At 43.6% G+C, this 22409-nt stretch overlaps 1 protein-coding gene across 2 annotated transcripts; it reads left to right on the forward strand.

The window, feature by feature from the left end:
• The first annotated feature begins 81 nt into the window (after window positions 1-81).
• On the forward strand, window positions 82-20057 carry LOC126336112 (uncharacterized). Of its 2 annotated transcripts, none has more exons than XM_049999591.1 (2): window positions 82-756; window positions 19715-20057. In XM_049999591.1, the coding sequence occupies exons 1-2, from the start codon at window positions 230-232 to the stop codon at window positions 19791-19793; spliced, it is 606 nt and encodes a 201-aa protein (XP_049855548.1). In that variant the 5' UTR covers window positions 82-229; the 3' UTR covers window positions 19794-20057. The 2 variants fall into 2 exon arrangements, with proteins under 2 accessions (XP_049855548.1, XP_049855549.1); XM_049999592.1 differs by having other exon boundaries at window positions 116-761.
• The last annotated feature ends 2352 nt before the right edge of the window (window positions 20058-22409 follow it).

The raw sequence follows: 22409 nt of genomic DNA on the forward strand, positions 1-22409 counted from the left end.
TAAATTGGTGCGTGCCGGATGCCGACGCAATTGCGGTCGATTGTAGCCGACATAATGCGATATCGAATGAGGCATTTGTCGCCAGATGGTAGCAGGTTCGCAGCCAGACGCTTGCGTCACTTCCAGGCTAGGCAAGCACGCTGCAGGCATCGCGTCGAGGGTCTAGTGCCAGCCACAGCTCGCGAGGGGAGTGTTTGGACAAGGAAAGAAGACCGCTGACGCAGTCGCTATGGTTCCACCGCTACCCTTCTTTCGTCCCGCCGAGATGTTTCTAGAGACCGAGTGGGACAGCGACCTCGAGCATCCTCCGAACGCACCACCTGTTCCCCAGCATCTGCAGGCGCTGGTCGGGTACCACAGGTCGCAGGCTGTTCCTCCGAACAAACCACGTGTTCCCCAGAAGCCGGGATTTATGGCCGCCGACGGCAAGTCTCTGACTGGGCCCCTGCAGCTCGAGCCGGAAGAGTGGCCGACGCCTGAGGAGGCAGCCACCATGGAGAGGCTGGACCAAATGCTGCGAGCTCCCAGACCGCTGTTTCGGCCGGCGCCCAGAGTGATTCTGTACCAGCAAGAAGAGGGGACGGGAGCGGCTGCGCCGCTGGACCTGGGCGAGTGGCCAACTCCCCAAGCGGCCGGTCTGTGTGTTGAGGAGCAGCCGCCAGCGGCAGCGCAGGACACCACGCCACGGCCCGTGCGGCTGATGTCTGAACTTTTTGCGCCTCGCACTGCGACAGAAAACTCGGAGGACCCTTGTAGGTGAGGTAAAAATGTAACAGGACTGTTTCTACCACTTCCCCTCTAGAATTTTTGTTTTATGGTAAGCATACTTACTAAAGTAAGAAGCTATTCTTGTGATTTATTGCCCCTGGGGCGGCCGTTGTGACCGAGCGGTTCTAGGCGCTTCAGTCCGGAACCGCGCTGCTGCTACGGTCGGAGGTTCGAATCCTGCCTCGGGCATGGATGTGTGTGATGTCCTTCGGTTAGTTAGGTTTAAGTAGTTCTAGGTCTAGGGGACTGATGACCTCAGATGTTAAGTCCCATAGTGCTTAGAGCCATTTGAATGTTTTTTATTGCCCCTGTGTCACTCTAGTTAGCCTTTCTAATTGCGTCTTCAGAACCTATTACAATTTGAAGCTAGTTACGACTAAACTAGACGGAAAAAATGACCTATGTTACTCATGATTGAAACTGTCAGTGGCTCAGAAATAAGTTAAATACGCACCAAAAGTTTTTCCCGAATAACATATAACGCTCGACAGCGAGAACAGCACGTTTTAAATGCAACTTCGTTTCTTCTGAACTGCTATTGTACAGTCCAACTTTAATTTAAACCTGGTAGCTTATAAAATAAAGTCCTCACTACACTTCCCTTAGGACTAAAACGGTTCATTGTCAGAACTAGTCATGTTTACAAATCCTGTTAGCTAATGCATTCGCCTTCATTTCGATTAAAAGATCGTTCAAATGATATGTGGATTATCTTATTGGAAAGCAGAATTGTTAAAACTTGCAGTCCTAAGAATTTGCAGATCTCTTTGTAAGTTGTCTCCATTACTTGTTTAGGAACTATTAATGTACGTAAGGACTGCTAATGCATCACCAGCTTTACCATGTGTATGCCCCTGTCCCAAGTTGAAGTACTTTTGATTCCCAAACATTTTGTCATCGACAGGTTGAAGAGGTACCAGTTCTTTTCATCCTAAATGTATCTCGGTTGTGGGATGAAGGTAATTAATTGGACGTGGGTTGGCCAGGACAACACACGTAAACAATAAATAAGGTAGAAATAACAAATTTATTTGTAGTGTAGCCCGTTGTCTACGCTCGTCCCGTTGGTAATATTTGCTACATGTGTAATGCATATTACCGACAAAGCAAATACTACTGTGATTAGCTTAGTTATTCATAATTTCGTTACGAAACCTTTGAAACAATACAAATTCAGAAAAACTGTACTAAGGAATATAAAATCTTAAGATCCAGAATGAGATTTTCACTCTGCAGCGGAGTGTGCGCTGTTATGAAACTTCCTGGCAGATTAAAGCTGTGTGCCGGACCGACACTCCATCTCGGGACATTTGCCTTTCGCAGACAAGTGTAGAGCACTTGCCCGCGAAAGGCAAAGGTCCCGAGTTCGAGTCTCGGTCCGGCACACAGTTTTAATCTGCCAGGAAGTTTCAGATCTTAAGATGTTTGGGTATTAGCCATTGTATCGTAAATTAACTACGCATCTCTGCTTTGTTGCAACAGGTTTTATAACAGTATTTTTATGCATTGAATTAATCTTTTCAACCCTAAGTAACCACTGCGTCCAAAAACCTCTAAAATGTATTGCATACTGTAGTCTTTAAGTTCCTACTATCTTCCCTTGTACTACATTTCTTTTACAAAATTTACATTTTGATGGATATCTCTTTTCACTTTTTTGTTGCTAGAAGCAAACATTTTGCGTATTTGATTAATACTGGAAATTTCTTCGTTCGAGAGGAGTAATGACGGAGGACAAAGCAGAAGTACGAAGTACGAAGTCCGAAATTATTCAAATTTTACTTGTTAATTGGGTGAATAACGTTCCTTGCAGTCGCTCTAATTCTGTTAATACAAATACAGGCTACAGAAGAGCAACGTTTAGGTTTTTGGTGTAAAAAACAGATTAACTTTAAAAATTATAATTCTACGTGTTGTCTATATGCTGTATTTAAAAACTCGTTAGGTTCAGTAAGATTCTTCTCTGATCTTCCGACTCGGAGACGTGTAGGTGCACAGAAATGGAGACAACTTCCCGACTTCTGTAGAAACATGGTTAGTGATTTTTTTTGGTTATCCTAATGCTCTGTGACGTTGAAACCTCGTAATGTTGCGTATGAAGTCATGCAAGACTCGAAGGAAAAATTAATAGTAAACGGCAACTTAAAAACCCTCGATTATCCTTTGACTAACTCCGTTCTAACTTTGTAATCTTCGTTCCTAAAAAGCGGAAGCCTTGCATTCGTTCCATGCGGTTTTAAACTTTTTGTTAAAGTAGTTTTCCTCTTCCGTACTGCTTGTACCTCTATTCAATGAAAATATTTTCCAATACTGGTTCATGTAGATTTTCACTGCATGCGAGAACATGGGATATGTAGTTTGCCATCATAAATGTGTCCTGACTTCAGTACATCAATTGTCATACTTCATTGCCTCTTCTTGTCATCTGTGCCTTTTCACAATTTTGATAAAGAAATAATTAATTTCACTCCACTCATCACTCAAAGATCGAAGTTTAATTTTTATTTGGTCCTCATTCTTATCAGGATTTATGGAGTTCTATCGTTATTAAATGAGTAATTTCCTCCAAGTCCACAATCATTGAGGTAATGTTTTTCTGTTCTTTCTTTCCTCGCATTTTCAAATACAGTAATACATTTGCGCACATCCAAGAGTTTCTAAAGTAGTCCAGTATTTAAATTTTTCATACTGTCTTCCTAGACAGCGATCCACAGCTCCTTCATTCGGCTGTGCTATGTTAGATACTAAGACACGAAATTTGTGTGGTACTAGCGGTGCGAAGGAAATTGTATAGCGACTAGAAGATTTCCGTCGTTAAACAAGACTATTGTCTTGGTTTCGAGAATGTTATCGAGTATTATATACCCTTATGACAAGTAGCAACACCGGCTCGGTCACGAAAACTGACACCGGCCGAGAGAGCGGTGTGCTGACCATATGACACTCTGTATCCGCGTCCGGTGACGCCTAAGTGCTCAGGATGGCACGGCGGGCGGTAGGTACCGTTGGACCTTAAAGGCCTGTTCAGACGGTGTTTGTTTTCTAGGACTAAATACCATCTCCTAACTGTTTAATAGCATGAGATGAGTATCGTATAGATAAGACCAAACGTCTTCTGCTAATGAATGTTTCTTTCATCAGCCTTGTTGCAAAAGAGATTACTTTTTTCTTATCTGCATGATATACATAAATCAAACAGCACGTGTGGAAGAATGGTTGCAGACGTAAACAATTGCATGTGTCATGTCCGTCCACCTTATCTGGCCCAGAGGCAATCCTTATCGTCTTGGACTTCCCTGCCACTTCAATTTCGCTTTTAATGATCTGCCTATCTCCACATTCTAGATTAGAATCTTTACGTTTCTTACATTATTTCTGTTCGTATTTTGTATTAGACTATATAGACAAGTCGTAGTTCAAAGTTGTTACGAAATATCTAAGAAGTTTCTTGAGAAACTTCAGATTTTTACACGTCACTCGACTAATGTTCTGACGGACATAAGTCACACATCTTTTGGGATATATAAAGGGGAAAGGTTTCAGTACAAATCTCCAAAACTTCGAGCCATTTACTTCAGATTTTCACTGTGCTCCAATAAGCACTCGGACAGGCATAGACCCAATATTTTCAAAAATCTCGAAAAATCTTCAGGTGTACTGCTTTGATACGTGATTTAGCTGCGCTGCGATGTGGTGTGAATTCAGAGCTGAAGCGTTAAGAGAGGAAGTGGAATGATGTAGAGGATGAGATGTATGAAGAGGCGGCATGCTTTAGCGGTTTATGTGGTACGTTGCCTTTTTTAGCGTGTTAGTCATGATGTGGCGTAAACGGAATTACGTGATGGCACTGTGGAATATATCATGCAGAATGTTGTTATATGAAACAGAATATCGTAAAATTTAAACTGTACTCTTAGGTCCCTGCTTAAGCACTGAATAAGTAAATCAAAGATATTCATTAAATCACGGGAAAAACTAGGTGGGTGAAAGTTTCATATATCAAACTTCAATGTTTAACACTGATGAACCTATCTCATTCTTCGATTTAATTTAAAAAATTGATCTACTTAGGTCGCTTATCGAAAACCGTTTTCTCATGAGTTCCGCCATTTTGTCCTGTGAGACCCATCATTCGTCACGGACACTTCCCATAATTCAAGGCACATGCAGTTACCAACTGCCACACAAAACATAAAACCCACCAACGCCGTAAGTGCATTCCTACTCTAGGGTTGAATTACATGGTTCGACAAGAGGTGAGGATACCCTCTTTTATAATTACAGGGAGGGTTATTTCATCCTGGGCTAGGTTTGAGCTGTAAAAGTGAACTGGAGATTGGGATGCTGGCTTCTGTAGTTGGGGGAGAGTAATTGGTATCCTGCTCTAGGGATGAACTGTATAGGTTAACTGGAGTGTGGGATACCGTGATCTTACGGTGTTTTTTGTGTGGTTTGGTCGGTTTTTTGGCAGCTCAGTGTCTTTCGCGTATGTTGCGTCTTGAACAGTGTTTTTATTATTCAATCTTTAGTTTGTTCCTGCCCACTCTTCCTTCGAGGTTGCCCCCAATTTCATTGGGCTTCTGCAGTGTATTGGTTCGCGTGGCGTTTTTTAGGGTGTTACGATTTTTTGGTCGCCATATCTGATACGCTGGAAATAGCGGTCATTGGTCAAAGCAGACGGGTGCTATCCCAGTAGTCATTAATCTCAAATCTTGCGTGATTTACTTAAGATTTTAATGCCGCATTCTAATGCTTGGTTGGACTTGGTCTATATTTTGCTGGCAAAAGATTGGCACATCTAGAGAGTTTTGCTTCAAATTTTTATACGCAACTGTACTAAACGTTGAGAATGACATGGGCTACATATATTGTATATAAATGTGTACTAAACAAAGATGGAACGTTGTCAGCAAAAATCTCGAAAAGTTCTTTGCCAAGTTACTTCAAATTTTGTAAAATACTGTAACCGACATGTTTTTTTTATATTGGATGTTTAATATTTGGTTGCTTATTTGCTTGCGTATAAGACTGGTTTTCACACGCACAAGATTCTTTCCAGTTTCCTGTGTAAGGCTTCTCCTTAACGACCTGTAAAAGTTTCCTGTTACAACAAACTGTGAGAAAGCAAATGCTGTGCCATGAAATTTGCGGTTTAGTTTTTCTAGCGGTGAGTTTTAGGTAAGAAGTAAGCCTATCCAAGGGATACATCGGCTTCGAATGTGTCGTGGTGGAGAGCAGAATAGGACTTTGCTACATACGTGCCCATATGGCCCATTAAGGAGATGAAACACAACTTGAAAAAACTGAATTCGATATTTCTTAATACTGTTGAAAGGATATACAAAAACTTCAAATAAGTCCTGTGGTCAATATACGTTAAAACAGTGGAACCAGATTTGTCGAAACGTCAATTTTTTCGAAATTAAAATGCAATCAACATTTTTGACCAGAACAGTTCGGTGATTCCTTATTATTGCACAGATTTATATTACAATAACGTAGCATTTAAAATAAAACAATTAAAGCTGAAAATGTTATAACTTGGAAACACAAGTTCTTACAATGTAAAAAGAAAGTAAAAATACAACACATATTTTGTTTCATAAAATTAAAAGAAAATAGAGCCCAATATATGTAGAACATGTCTGGGAAGGAATTAGACAGCGAAATATGACGACTGGCATTGAAGCAGATGCATATACGTTGACATAATTTCTAATCTGTTTGATACATGTCTTTTGAATACCACTTCCTCATATGTGATCAAATTTGGTATTAACGATGTTACCGTTTTGCTGTTACTCAAATATCCGAATGAAAACATAACAGTGGAGGGGAATTTCAAAAAAGACTGTTTCGATAAATTTGGGAGCTATGTTGTAACGCACATTAAAAACCATTGAATATTTGAAGATTTTTAATGTTACCACTTCAGTTACATTAATTCAGAAATTTTGCTCAATTCTTTTCAAGGAGCTGTTTTACCCCCTTAACGACCATATGGGCACGTATATTTTTGCTCTATGCTGAAACATTGTCAAAGCCTAAGAAAATCGAAGTGTCCCTCGGGTGGTTTTTCTTGTAAAATATAACGGCATTTAAACCAGTAAATTGTTTATGCCGTGCATATTCTTCCCCTATATAATGTTAAACAAAATGTATGCAGATAACTATGTGATGTTCAGTTTTATTCTCTGCAGTCGATTTTATTCCAAAAGAGGAAAGATATATTTATGGTTTACTGTCGTATATTAGGGTACTAACATGGAATCTGAAATACTGTAATCGCACACATTCAGATTAAAACCACATGAAATACTGTCACTGAAGCTACTGTCCTCACTGCTCGGGAAGTTGCAGAGGTATATAATAATCAGTATACCAGTGATACTGATTCACCAATTTATTTAATTCAGTAAAGTTTTCCTTTGCAACATCACTCAAGAAAGCTAATTCAAAGGGTGGAAGAAGTGGACAGAGAGGAGGAAATGAACGTAGGGAGGGGAAGTAGGTGGTCAAAGGGATGAGTGGTGTGAAACGACAAAGGGAGGAGGAAGTGAGGGACAAAGAAAGAGGTAAGAGAAAGTGGACAGAGTTCAGGGAGACAGGTGAGGACGTACATCATATTCCCATAAGTATTTAGCAATTGAGGTTTGCTGCGTTCGCTAAAACATGATTATATAAGCGCCTGTTCGAAGTTAAGCTCCTTCACCAAATGAGTTTTCCCAGTGGTGCTATTCCCACACACTTCTGCAGAGCCTCTGTTGGGAGTCAAAAGAAGAAACACCTAGACGGGGTGAAATAGTCTAATGGTTAAGACTTCATCTGGAGACTTGGGTTTGATTCATAGTCTGTAACAAATTCATTGATTTCAGCTCCCCTTCCATTGTAAAAAATTAAATTTTGCTACATGTGAAACAGGTAAAGCCACATGGACACTTCTCCAATCGTAGCACCCACGAAGTTAGTGTGTGGGAGAGGGAAAAGTATCTAAAGTGATTTTATTCCCTTGCACCACCGCGATACACAATGGCACGTCGAAATCAAAGATGTGGACATCGCTGTATTGACAGGTCCGTCTGTAGAATCTCCAGTAAGGCTTTGGAAACAGGGTCAGCGCTCGGGGATTTATTACGAGGTGTCTGTTACTCGATATAGTCCTGCACTGTTAAGAGTAGCTACGTTAGGTGACGCAGTGGCTTTAGTCGTGTCAATCCAGGAAAGGCTGGGAGGGAGTGGTCTGATCCTCCCACAGCGCACAAAAACGACGCCGTGTGCAAAGGACGACAAGGTAGCCGGTAGGCAGCGCGTGGTGCTCAAAGAATGGTCATAGTTGTAGTGGATCACTGTACGTACACATTCAAAAACACGTAAATACGAGCTTTCGTTTTACACGAAAGTACATTTTCCTAGTTTAAATAGCGTGGCAAAGGGAATTGCCGCGAAAAGTAACTAGTTCGAATGTATTCCTTCAATTTTATGAAGCCATCTTAAGAGCGGAAAGTTATTTCTATGGGCAACCTCACAGAAAATTTTGAAATGTGTACAACTGACGACGAATCTATATAGTTACACTGTTGTGAGATATGTTAATGGAATATGGTGGTACTGTAATTGTTATGGTACAACCATGACGTGTTTGTCTCGCCGTGACCATATTCAGAAGCTAAAACAGAAAAAAAGGAATATTCAGGACCGATTATTCAAAGCCACAAGTGTTGTAAACATGGGTTTTGAAATACATATCATCAGAGCTGTGAGCTCTTAGATATTGTGAAGTTAGTTTATTGAACTGGAAGAATGCTCGTAGCTATTAAGGTATGCATTTTGCAGCGTGCTCCCTGCCGCCGTTGGATAAGCAGCTGCAGCAGCAAGTCGTATACTCCTAGCTCAAATGGCTCTGAGCACTATGGGACTCAACTGCTGTGGTCATTAGTCCCCTAGAACTTAGAACTACTTAAACCTAACTAACCTAAGGACATCACACACACCCATGCCCGAGGCAGGATTCGAACCTGCGACTGTAGCAGCAGCGCGGCTCCGGACTGGAGCGCCTAGAACCGCACGGCCACCGCGGCTGGCTACTCCTAGCTCACTCATTTGTTACATAGTTTAATTCTTAATTTCATTGCGTGTTTTTGGTACTTGCATTGTCTAATTCATAAATTTCGGGCGTATTATAGTATTTGAGAGTTGCAGCATCGCGTTTTAGTACCTGAATAGAGTAAAATCGCGTAGTTTCCTTCCGCCGTCGAGCAGTGTGTCAGCAGTGCGCAAGTAGCAGCATTCAGCATTACTGCATTTACTAGGCCATCTTGTATTTTAATAACAGTTTAAATTTTGTGTCGGTTTGTTTGCGCTCTCTGTAGATTAGTTCAGACGTTCTTTGCACAACAGTTTTTAGCATGGATAGGGATTGCAACTGCTGTGTTCGGATGCAGGCTGAGTTGGCATCCCTTCGCTCCCAGTTTCAGGCAGTGTTGGCTTCGGTCACACAGCTTGAGGCTGTTGCCAATGGGCATCACTGTGGGGGTCCGGATGGGGGTTTGTCGGGGACGGCCAGCTCGTCCCACGCATCCCCCGATGGGACTACGACTGTGGTTGCCCGGGATACTGCCCGCATTGAGGCTGATACCTCACCCGTGGTAGAGTGGGAGGTCGTCTCAAGGTGTGGCAGGGGGAGAAAGACATTCCGGAGGGTTGAACGGAAGGCCTCTCCTGTTTGTCTGACGAACCGGTTTCACGCTCTGTCTCAGGCTGATACTGATCTTCCGCCTGACATGGCTGCTTGTCCTGTTCCAGAGGTTGCCCCTCAGTCTGCAAGATCCGGGTGGTCGCAGAGGATGGGCTTACTGGTAGTCAAGAGCTCCAACGTCAGGCGCGTAATGGGGCCCCTTAGGGATATGGCAGTAAGAGAGGGGAAGAAAACCAATGTGCACTCCGTGTGAATACCGGGAGGGAGTCGCTCCAGATGTGGAAAGAGTCCTTCCAGATGCCATGAAGGGTACAAGGTGCAGTCATCTGCAGGTGGTCGCTCATACCGGCACCAATGATGTGTTGCTATGGATCGAAGGGAATCCTCTCTGGCTTCTGAGGCTATCTGATATGATTTGGTGAAGACTGCCAGTCTCGCTAGCGGGATGAAAGCAGGACTAACCATCCGCAGCATAGTCGACAGGACTGACTGCGGACCTTTGGTACAGAGTGGAGTGGAGGGTCTGAATCAGAAACTCAGACGGTTCTGCGACTGTGTGGGCTGCAGATTCCTCGACTTGCGCCATAGTGTGGTGGGGTTTCGGGTTCCGCTGGATAGGTCAGGAGTCCACTACACGCAGCATGCGGCTACACGGGTAGGAGGGGCTGTGTGTTGTGGACTGGGCGGTTTTTTTTAGGTTAGATGGTCTTGGGCAAGTACAGAAAGGGCGGCAGCCTCAACGGGTGCGGGGCAAAGTCAAGACATGCGGGGACCAAGCAGCAATCGGTATTGTAATTGTAAACTGTCGAAGCTGCGTTGGTAAAGAACCGGAACTTCAAGCGCTGATAGAAAGCACCGAAGCTGAAATCGTTATAGGTACAGAAAGCTCTCTGAAGCCAGAGATAAATTCTGCCGAAATTTTTACAAAGGTACAGACGGTGTTTAGAGAGGATAGATTGCATGCAACCGGTGGTGGAGCGTTCGTCGCTGTTAGTAGTAGTTTATCCTGTAGTGAAGTAGAAGTGGATAGTTCTTGTGAGTTAGTATGGGTGGTTACATTCAACAACCGAGCTAGGTTAATAATTGGCTCCTTTTACCGACCTCCCGACTCAGCAGCGTTAGTGGCAGAACTGAGAGAAAATTTGGTATACATTTCACATAAATTTTCTCAGCATGTTGCAGACTTGTGGAGATTTCAATTTACCTGATAGCCTGGGACACTCAGATGTTTAGTACGGGTGGAAGGGACAGAGCATCGAGTGACATTATACTCAGTGCACTATCCGAAAATTACCTCGAGTAATTAAACAGAGAACCGAATCGTGGAGATAACATCTTGGACCTACTAATAACAAACAGACCCGAACTTTTCGACTCTGTAAGCGCAGAACAGGGAATCAGTGATCATAAGGCCGTTGCAGCATCCCTGAATATATGAGTTAATAGGAATATAAAAAAAGGAGGAAGGTTTCTCTGTTTAGCAAGAGCAATAGAAGGCAGATTTCAGACTACCTAACAGATCAAAACGAAAATTTCTGCTCAGACACTGACAATGTTAAGTGTTCATGGAAAAATTTCAAGGCAATCGCAAAATGCGTTTTAGACAGGTACGTGCCGAGTAAAGCTGAGGGATGAGATAAACCCACCGTGGTTCAAAACAAAGTTAGGAAACTACTGCGAAAGGAAAGAGAGCTTCACTCCAAGTTTAAACGCAGCCAAAACTTCTTAGACACACAGATGCTAAACGATGTGAAAGTTAGCGTAAGGACGGCTATGCGTAAAGCGTTCAGTGAATTCGAAAGTAAAATTCTATGTTCCGACTTGATAGAAAATCCTAAGAAGTTCTGGTCTTACGTTAAATCAGTAAGTGGCTCGAAACAGCATATCCAGACACTCCGGGATGATGATGGCATTGAAACAGAGGATGACACGCGTAAAGCTGAAATACTAAAAACCCTTTTCCAAAGCTCTTTCACAGAGGAAGAGCACACTGCAGTTGCTTCTCTAAATCCTCGCACAAACTAAAAAATGGCTGACATCGAAATAAATGTCCAAGGAATAGAAAAGCAACTGGAATTACTCAAGAGTCCACTGGACCTGACGGGATACCTATTCGATTCTACACAGAGTACGCGAAAGAACTTGCCCCTTCTAACAGCCGTGTACCGCAAGTCTCTAGAGGAACGGAAGGTTCCAAATGATTGGTAAAGAGCACAGGTAGTCCCAGTCTTCAAGAAGGGTCGTCGAGCAGATGCGCAAAACTACAGATCTATATCTCTGACGTCGATCTGTTGTAGGATTTAAGAACATGTTTTTTGCTCGAGTATCATGTCTTAGGAAACCCAGAATCTGCTCTGTAGGATTCAACATGGATTCCAGAAACAGCGATTGTGTTAGACGCAACTCGCTTTATTTGTCCATGAGACCCAGAAAATATTAGATACAGGATCCCAGGTAGATGCTATTTTTCTTGACTTCCGGAAGGCGTTAGATACAGTTCCGCACTGTCGCCTGATAAACAGAGCCTACGGAATATCAGACCAGCTGTCTGGCTGGGTTGAAGAGTTTTTTGCAAACAGAACACAGCATATCAATGGAGAGGCGTCTACAGACGTTAAAGTAACCTCTGGCGTGCCACAGGGGAGTGTTATGGGACCATTGCTTTTCACAGGATATATAAATGACCTAGTAGATAGTGTCGGAAGTTACATGGGGATTTTAGTGGATGATGCTGTAGTATACAGAGAAGTTGCAGCATTAGGAAATTGCAGTGAAATGCAGGAAGATCTGCAGCGGATAGGCACTTGGTGCAGGGAGTGGCAACTGACCCTTAACATAGACAAATGTAATGCATTGCGAATACATATGATCCTTTGTTGTATGATTATATGATAGCGGAACAAACACTGGTAGCAGTTACTTCTGTAAAATATCTGGGAGTATGCGTGCGGAACGATTTGAAGTGGAATAATCATATAAAATTAATTGTTGGTAAGGCGGGTACCAGGTTGAGATTCATTGGGAGAGTCCTTAGAAAATGTAGTCCATCAACAAAGGAGGTGGCTTACAAAACACTCGTTCGACCTATACTTGGGTATTACTCATCAGTGTGGGATCCGTACCAGGTCGGATTGACGGAGGAGATAGAGAAGATCCAAAGAAGAGCTGCACGTTTCGTCACAGGGTTATTTGGTAACCGTGATAGCGTTACGGAGATGTTTAGCAAACTCAAGTGGCAGACTCTGCAAGAGAGGCGCTCTGCATCGCGGTGTAGCTTGCTCTCCAGGTTTCGAGAGGATGCGTTTCTGGATGAGGTATCTAATATATTGCTTCCCCCTACTTATACCTCCCGAGGAGATCACGAATGTAAAATTAGAGAGATTATAGCGCGCACGGAGGCTTTCAGACAGTCGTTTTCCCCGCGAACCATATGCGACTGGAACAGGAAAGGGAGGTAATTACAGTGGCACGTAAAGTGCCCTCCGCCACACACCGTTGGGTGGCTTGCGGAGTATAAATGTAGAAATGTAGAGCCCATGTTAGCTGCACTTCCTTACTCAGAATGATCGTTTATATCGTCCTTAAGTATTGATCATTCCTCATGGTTCATCCTGTATGCAGGGTGAACGAAAATTCGCGTGTTCAGCTGATAGAGCCATTTCTTGTATCATTACAGCGCAAAATGTCTAACAAAGTTGTCCCTTGGATATTTTGGTAGAAATAGACGTAAAAAGAAGGCAATTTGGCAACACTGATGTGTAAAATTACCTAAATTCAGTACTGTGTAAGTGTGCTGCCTAGTTCTGGCAGCCGGCCGCGGTGGAGGAGCTGTTCTAGGCGCTTCAGTCCGGAACCGCGCTACTGCTACGGTCGCAGGCTCGAATCCTGCCTCGGGCATGGATGTGTGTGTGATGTCCTTTGGTTTAAGTAGTTCTAAGTCTAGCGGACTGATGACCTAAGATTTTAAGTCCCATAGTGCTCAGAGCCATTTGAACCATTTTCAGTTCGTGCAGTGAATTTTTTTCTTTAGAATACTAGTTTTGCACCCTGTCAGAGTATCTTATTCCGAACTGCCCAGTAATACTGCAGTATACAGTTCACCAAATGATCACTATCCAGCTAATGTTCGATATAGAACATAATTATTTGCCATAAATACGGTAAACGAATAAACTAGTGGTAATCATATGCACGCACATATATTACATAAAGACATAACAGGTAAAATAACATAAAATTACAACCATTAAAATACACAGGTCATAGTTTATTTTCTAGGCAGTGCCCTCTGGTAAAAATTCAAAACGACGCCTTTGTATAGGCAACGTCAAGGCTAAGATGGCCGCCATGATATAGGAGTGTGTACTGAGGAGGACGCCGTTGTCAGGCCAATGTAACGGCTCAAGTGGCAGTTGAAAAACCAAAGTAGTACGCCTGGGGACGCAGACTATGATCAAAGTATAGATTCAGATTGATATCAAATACTTCTGTGCCAACGACTCATAAATAAACACTGTAAGAAAGTTACTTAGTACCCTCCAACGCCATTACCCCAGAGGGGCTCAGCATTAGCTTGCTGAGTACAGGCTTGGCGACCCTGGGGTTCCAGAGCTGGGAACGTATGTGCCACCAGTCCTCTGTTACCGGAAACGTTGGGTGCAGCGGTGGAATGTGTGTTCAGAGAATGGTGTTCCTTGTCTTCATTGCCTGGATTGTGAGGAAGGCATACAACTCTAAAAAAGAAACCCTCAACCTCAAGGTGAGCTATATGCTGTTGAGGTGGATGGTTGTTGAGGTGGAACAGTCTATGTTGAGCAACATTTGCTGCCCCAATTGTTTAAGGCTTGCTCAGGCATCCAGGACTCTGCATGGGCCGATTGTTGTTTTGCTAGCATCTCGTGGGTTCCCTATGAAATGGCGTCATCAAACTATTACTCCTAATGGGACGTAAACAATCAGGTGATACGTAAACCCAGTCATCAAAGAGATTAGTTGGTCCTCCCAAAAAGAAGTCTCACAAACATTGTAACAGGACATTAGTGTGCCATAACACTTCCATTGTAATAAAGTGAAGAGGGGAATCTTTGAGAATGTCTCCCCTTTCTATATTCACAAGGCATTGGAAGGTATTGCTGAGGCCATAACTTCTTAATGGAACACTTCTAGTTGAAACTGCTAATTCAAACCAAATACCTAAGTTCCTGGGATTTAATGTGCTGAGCTATGTGAAAAATCAATGACAAATTAGAAAAATCGGTAACACTTATTCGGACATTTAGTTCTCTGGAATTACCTGAACATATCTTTGCAGACTATATCAGTCCTAAGGTTCGTCTGTTTGTTCATAACCCAATGTGATGCTAAAAATGTCAAGGATTTGGTCATACTACTATGGGATGTAATGGGAGGGCTACGTGGCAACTGTGGTGACTCAGCTCACGAATCGGGCATTTTGTGTACACTTCCTCCAAAAACAAATTTTAACAGCTCCAGGGATGAGATCGTTGAGCAGAAAGTGAGAGATGTAAGAGGAAACGAAAATTCAGGAGTCGAAAGTCAAGAGAAGCAAACCCTATAGTTCAAAGATATGCAGCCTCTGGTTTTTGAGACTTCTTTTGAATCGGCCCTTAAGACGCCAATCGTAGAGTGTGATGCCTCTACACGAACTCGGACCAGAGATCAAAGTATGAGCACATGCACTTACTGGTGTACCTGTAGAGGAAACATTCCACTTCAAACAGAAGTGACTCGAAAGCTGTCGGCAATGGACTTACCACCTAAGCCACATACCACTACCCACAATCAGAAGCCAGCTAAGCCATCCCATTAATCCAAGCAACCACCTCCTCCCATAAGTAAAGAGAAATGTCTGAACAGTAGTTTAATGTCCAAGAAATTGGTAGATAAACTTTCAGATCAGCAATCTCTCCTACCTCTGAGGACTACGCTCTTAAAGATATGGACTTCCAATCAATGTACTGGAGAGCTGGGAACCAAATAACGTTCCCCCAGACCTTGCAGATAAATCGCCCTCTGCAGGAGAGAGACCAGAACAACCTTCGTTAAACGATGGCTTTCTCAGGGATCTCCATGCTGCAGAGGAATTCAGATGGATATCGCTTACGTTTGAAAGAATTGCAGCTACTCGTACAGGAGAAACCGTTCGGTATCTACGTACAAGAAACGCATCTTAGTTATCGACACACCTGCATTATGGGTTTACCTCCCATACAGGAAGGACGATACTACTGGAGACAGGGAAAAGTTTGTGGAGTGGCTGTTTCCATTGATGACAGATGCCACTCCTCTGGTCCCTCTCACCACGACCACACAAGAAATTTCCTTGAAAGTTCTCACACCCTTTAGTATCATAGTGTTCTTTGCACCTTCCATCTGATGATGCTTTGGATGCAGATGCACTGGCAGAACTCCTGGGCGTTCCCACGCTCATTCATCCTTGTGAGAGACTTCAGTGCACACAGCGTGTGGTGGGGCTTATCTACCACTTGCTCTGTGTGTCGGACGATAAAGTGACTCATCTATCCTGAGAACATCTGCCTTCTGAATGCAGGTCAGGTGACACTTTTCCACAGCTTTATGGTCTTTTTCAGATATTGATCTTTGTTTTCGTTCCCCAGATATTACAGACAGTTCAATGGGAAGGGCTACAGATTTACAGTCTAGTGGGCACTTTCCAGTGTAGATCTGTCTGACAACTCAGACGGTGCCCGATAAGAGACCACGCAGGTGCATAATACAAAGGGAAAATTTGGTGCAGTACAGTTTACAAACTATTTTTGGACCCAAGTATTGTGCACAGGAGATGGTGGACCATATCACTTGACATCCAATGGGCTGCTGCAGAGTCCTTCCCCCAGTATAGAACCCACCTCCGATGACAGCCTGTATATTGGTAGAATGACAACTGTGTTAGGGCCAGACAAACAGCTTTGCGGAACTTCAACCACTGTCCAGCCACAGAAAAATTTCAGGCCTTCATATCTGAGAAAACACACGAGGCGAGTAATAAAAGAACCGAAGACGGCTTCCTGGAAGGAATTCATGACTACCATTAATCGATCCACTTCCACTCCGTAAGTTTGACACGCAATTAGATGGATTTCTGGCAAGGGCAGTATGTGTCCCCTTAGGGCCTTGTCAAATAATGTGGTCTTGGTGAACATGCCAGAAAACATGGCTCAGTAGTAGCTGAAGACTTCTTTAGTCACTGTCATCCAGACAAGCTCCTATTTTTCAGTTAGTCCATAGGGCTGTAGAGATGAGGAAGCTCAATTTTTTTCTCACATAATGAGGAAGTCAAACATTTCATCCTCCATGTGGGAACTGGAATCAGGTTTGTCTGTAGCTAGCAACACTGCTGCAGGACCTGATGAGATCCAGTATGTCATGCTTCATCATCTGTGCCCCAAAACAAAACGACAGCCACTCTTTTGTTTCAATCAGATCTAGTTTGATGGACAGTACCCCACGACTTGGAAGGAGGCAATATCGACACTTGTCTGGAAACCAGGCAAGGACCGAAACGCCCCTTACAGTTACCGGAGTGTAGCCCTCACCAGTTGTATGGGTAAGACTTTCCAGTGTATGGTCAACTGAAGCGTTGTCTGGCTGTTAGTCCCGAGGTCAACTGATCCATTCCCAGTGCGGTTTCAGGCACTACTGTTCCACCCTTGGCAACTAATTCTACTGGAGACGGCGATACAAGAGTTCTCCTTACGCCAAAACCATTTGGTTTGTGTGCTTTTGACCTTGAAAAAGCGTATGACACTATTTCGAGGTAAAACATCCTTCCCCAACTTCATGAATGCGGACTGTAGATGCCTGCCACTTCTTACCCAGCCCTTTATCGAGGACCAGAGTTCCCGATATCGGATTGGCGATGCCTTGGCTAACTGCTATATTGAAGAGAATGGAGTGCCCCAAGGCAGTGTCCTCAGCGTCACATTGTTTGAAATGACTATCAACCGCATTTCCTCGACAGCCAGGGGCCTGTCAGATGATCTTTGTTTGAGGATGACTTGGCTGTCTCCTACACTTCCTTCTATCTTACGACTAAGAGGAAGCTACACCTAACCATTAGAAGGCTGTAAACCTGGGCCAGAACTGGGTTTTGGTTCACACCAGAGAAGACTCCGTGTCAGTTTGAAACGTGCTCGTCGAACTTTTAACCAATCATTGCTCACAATGGGGGGACAATATTTTATGTTTTCCGAAAGCTGTGCGCTTTTTGGGTTTATTATTTGACTCGAAATTAACTTGGCTCCCACACCTGAAACGAACAAAGGGCTTTGTCATTCAATTTTGAAACGCCTTAATGGAAAAACTTGGAGCTGATAGGTCCTGCCTCCTGCAGTTTTAAGACATTTGATCACGTTTAGATTATGGCAGCATGGTCTAGGGATCAGCCCATACTTCCTACTTCAATATGTTAGATGCTGTCCGCCATGAGGGCATTCAGATATCGACTGAAGCCTGTCAGACCGGCCCAGTCCAGTCTGTATGCAGAGGCTGGTGAATCACCACTCTGGATTCGGCGACGTATCTTCGTGGTTCGACAGGCGCTGTAAAGGTCACCTCAGTCATTGGGATTTAGTGCAGTTGTCTAACCCCGCATTGTATGGCTGTTCAGGAATCGCTTCATGCGATCAAGCCAATTGGGGATACCTGTTGCAGACTGTCTCAAGGATCTGGTACCATCAGTCGTCAAAATGGTTAGGGATTGAGAGCACTGCCACCTTACCTTCAGAGGTCCAAAGTGATTTTAAGCGCGACACAGTACAAGAAAACTTGTGCTCCAGATTGTGTTTTTACAACTTTTCGTCTGTTTGAAGTATGTGCCACCGTTTGATTGTTGTTTATACAGATGGATCCCAGCCAGAGAATGTCCTAGATTGTTCTGATGATTTCCCTGATAGGGTTTTCAGAGTGTGTCTCTTGGAACAATTGAAAATTTTTATGTGAAATTATATGAAATTTTAATGGCAATGAAGAGGGTTCAGACCTCCCTGCACAAAGTTTGTCTGTTCCGACTCCCTTAGTGAACTGCAAGCACTTCACCAAATGTATCTAGTAGACGAACTGATTCAGTTCATCCATGATTCCTTACAGTGGCTCCAACAGCATGGCAAAGAGGATCTTTTGCTGGGTACCTAGCGACATCAGGATACAGGAAAACAGGGCCGGCAAAGCCGCCAAGAAAGCATTTTAGGATGGCGCTGTACCATCAATATCTCATCCAATTACATGCAATCATCTCATTTTTTGACAGATGCATCGTGTCAGTAGGGGACTGAATGGTTGCTGGTGACAGAAAGCAAATATCGGTCGCTCAAATCGACCACACAGGCATGGTGGATTTTATGTCAGCCTTAATGCTGGAAGGAGTTTCTCCTTAACAGACTGTGCATCGGACATAGCCCTTTACCACATGGCTTCCTCCTCCAGTGGGAGGATCCATCACTCTGTGAAGTTTGTGGCATGCCACATTCAGTTCATATATCGATGTAGATCTTCCCACCATCCTTGCAGATATTCATTCCAGTGCCACAAGAGTGGTGAAATTTTGTGAACTGTCAGGCCTCATCCTTAAATTGGTTGGGAAGGCAAGCAGACTTTAATACATTATACTGCTCCACACATGGGGGCAGCCTTCGCCCCACCGATGAGATTAGCGTGCTGCCTTTTGGTCAGGGTGCTGGTGACCATAATGAGCCCCTCACCTCTGATCATCCAGAGCCATTAGTGAGACCAGATGGGGTAGTGCATCAACCACTATAGCATCTGCTGTTGTCAAGGTGCCTTAGTGACAGAGTGGCAGCTCTGTGTGGATGTTTCCATGGCATGGGCTCCTAGAAACTTGAATAAATATGCATTGTGTGGTTAGTGATCTGATGATTAAAGGCTACACATGACGTAATAGCATTAGGATAACTTAATGCTCTATTAATTTACAGGAATGGAAATATAAAACGTTAAAATGATAGACATGCGCAAGTATATATTACTTGAACTGGTCCCGTAGTACACTATAAAAATTGAGAAAAATGCTTGTTCATAACTTAGGCACAGCACAGTCCATAACATTTTCCACAGAATTCATAAAAGATAAAGAAAAGTATGACCCCAGAGTAATGGCAGCTGATCCTGAGTCATCCTAGACTGCGGAACTTGGCAGTTATACCCATTCCTTGATGTAAATGATTAAGAGTACATTTCTCTTTCTGGTTCCAGAAAACTTGAGGACTCGCCTATTCAGTGCAGCGAAGATGAGCACACTGTCAGCTCAGAGTCCAGAGGAGAAACCACATGAACTGGAAACGGAAGCGAGCGCTGGAGGTGATAGTGGTAGACTCTAGCGATGGACATAGAATACCTACGGACCTCACGCAGGGCTGGAGATTGACCAGAAGAAAATTTGTCACCATTTCATGACGCTGTCGTCACAGACAGCCACCACTGTCCAGTTCTCATAAACGCTCTGCTAAAATGTGGGAAGTGAGAAGTTTTATGCTTTTGATGGAACCAGTCGGGTGCTTTTGACATGTCGTTTTTAATAAATATTGTGAAGCAGTGACTTAAATTATCTGCATTCCCGAACCCCTTCCCCTTGACCAAAGATACTAGTTCTTTATAAATGGTAAGTCGACACTTCAACATTAAAAACAAGAAAACATCTTAGTACACCATCAAAAATTTTATAAAACGTCTTTTATATTTGGCGTCGTTATTTTATAGTGAAATCCTGGCTTTAGAATATTTCTGTAGCAGAGTGTAAAATGTTTGCATTAAGAGACTTTGGAACAGAAACAGTGCACCATAATTTACTAACTTCAATAATTGGCTATACATAATTCTCAAACATATCTATTTTTCAGCCGAAAATGCTTCCAATTATTACAAAGACATTGTAGTACTATGTATTCGCTAGAAGACTCAATTTTTTTATGCAAAAATGACTCCTATGGTGACCAGAGTTCATAGTTGGCAATAAATTTTTACCGATCTTGAAACTAACAGGGAAGAAGAGTGTCAGTTTATACGCAATGAATTTGGTTCCTTAGCCTCCATGCTAATAGGGCAGTAGTTAGTAATACTTTAGTATTCTCAGGTATTCTGGATAGCTGGCTACTTAGCTGCTGTACTAGAAATAGAAAGGTCTTAAGTTTCCTTCAGTTTATATAACTTTTTGTAGTCCCTATGTTTCTTACTTTCATCTTTGACAGTGCTGATTAATGTAAAAAGTGCCAGTCCACATCAGACTTCCGGTCTCCCTAAAACTTGCTGGGCAAATCCGCACAAAGGTTTGATGGAAGTGGGATCATGGCATCTCAAATAGCACTGGTTACCAAAGCACTGTGCTCCTCTCACTCCAAGTGTCTCACCACTCTTTGGTGGGTTCGTGCTTGGTTACCAACGGTCCGCGGCCTTTGTAGCATCTTTTCTCTTCACGCTGCATGTCTATCCTGTTATTTTTTCCCTCCCTTGGGGAACGTGTCCGGGCTGTTTCTAGAAATGTATTCTGCATTTTCGGTAGTCAATGTCAGAATTCTCTACACTTTCTCGTTACTTTCTTTTTCCTTCATTCAACTTCTGTCTTTCACCTATTTCGGCGTTTGAGGTTCCTCTTTTTCTTCCTCACTGTGTAGACGTTAAGGTCGGCCCACACGTCTGACTCGTAAAAGGTGACCGGATAACGCGTAATTCCCAGCGTGGGTCGACAGGTAGGGCTTGCACTTACCCCATGGTACAGACGAAGCCCAGGGAGGGGTGATCGCCTGAGCAAATTGCTGATTGGTCCATCAATCAGGTGTACAGGAGGTGGGACCTGACGTGTGAACAATAGCCTAGGGCAGGTGCACCCCCCCCCTCCCCCCCCCCCCCCCAATCTGAAGGGGGCTCCCAGTTGGAAGGCGTGCACCATCTGAGACGATTTCTATCATGGGGATTTTCTTACAATGAGTCAATCATCTTTTTGTCAACGTCTACCAAACGTAAACGTAAACGGAATAAAGCTAAGGATTCAAAGACCCTCCCAGCTACAATACGGTTTCTCGTGGTTTCACGTACTGAAGATTCAGTTCTTCACTACATTAAATCCTTGCATTATTCAGAAAGGTGTTGATGCAGTTGCTGGCCCTGTGAAATCCTGCTCGTTCACGCAATGGTATTTTGCTTTAGGACACTTCAGATTCTCAAGTACAACTGCTTGCAGCTTCGCTCCTCCAAGGCTGTCCTGTTCATCTCGAGGCCCACTGAACGCTGACCTCTTCCCTTGGTGTTATTTACACTAGGCTGCTCGATTGTCTGACATAGACAGCAATCAAACGTACCTTTCTGATTAGGGTGTCATAGCAGTGCAATGGATGATAAATGTAGATGCCTCCTTAGTGCCCACAAGCACTTTCTCACTTTCGATAGTGGTTCTTCCGTCAAAGATCAAAGCCGGTTATGTAGTTCTCACAGTCGGACCGTATATTCCGAACCCGATGCGCTGCTGCCAGTGTCATTACGACGACACTGGAAAGTCGTGTAGACTAGTCAGAAACACTGTGTTTTACCACCTGACACCTACAGTACTGTTCTTGATACATCTTGCTCCACGAAGGACATGGCCACGCAGACATGCGACCTGAAATTCAGCACTGCGGTTGTGAAATCTCCCAGCGTCATGGTAGTGCCCCGTCTCCTCCTCCAGCTGTGCAACACACCAACAAACTTTTGCCTCACGGAGCAATGTCACCAGCTAGAAGACAACCGGCAGGCCGGAAAGGACAGAAAGAATACTCCCAGAAGATTTCCTACGTCCATCCAGCCAACCAACATCTGAGTCTTCGTCTGTCAACTAGAAAGGCAAACGGTCGTCTCCTTCACCGACTCTGAGCTCCTCTGAGACGGTGTCGCCAAGTAATAATCTCGTCCAGCCGAC

Source organism: Schistocerca gregaria, chromosome 2, assembly GCF_023897955.1.
Source record: "Schistocerca gregaria isolate iqSchGreg1 chromosome 2, iqSchGreg1.2, whole genome shotgun sequence".
Lineage (NCBI taxonomy): Eukaryota > Metazoa > Arthropoda > Insecta > Orthoptera > Acrididae > Schistocerca > Schistocerca gregaria.

Bases quoted from the DNA above. Each gene is read 5' to 3' on its own strand.
- LOC126336112 (XM_049999591.1), top strand. From the start codon at position 230: ATGGTTCCACCGCTACCCTTCTTTCGTCCCGCCGAGATGTTTCTAGAG. The intron at 757-19,714 runs GTGAGGTAAAAA...TTCTGGTTCCAG, and splicing joins AACTCGGAGGACCCTTGTAG to AAAACTTGAGGACTCGCCTA.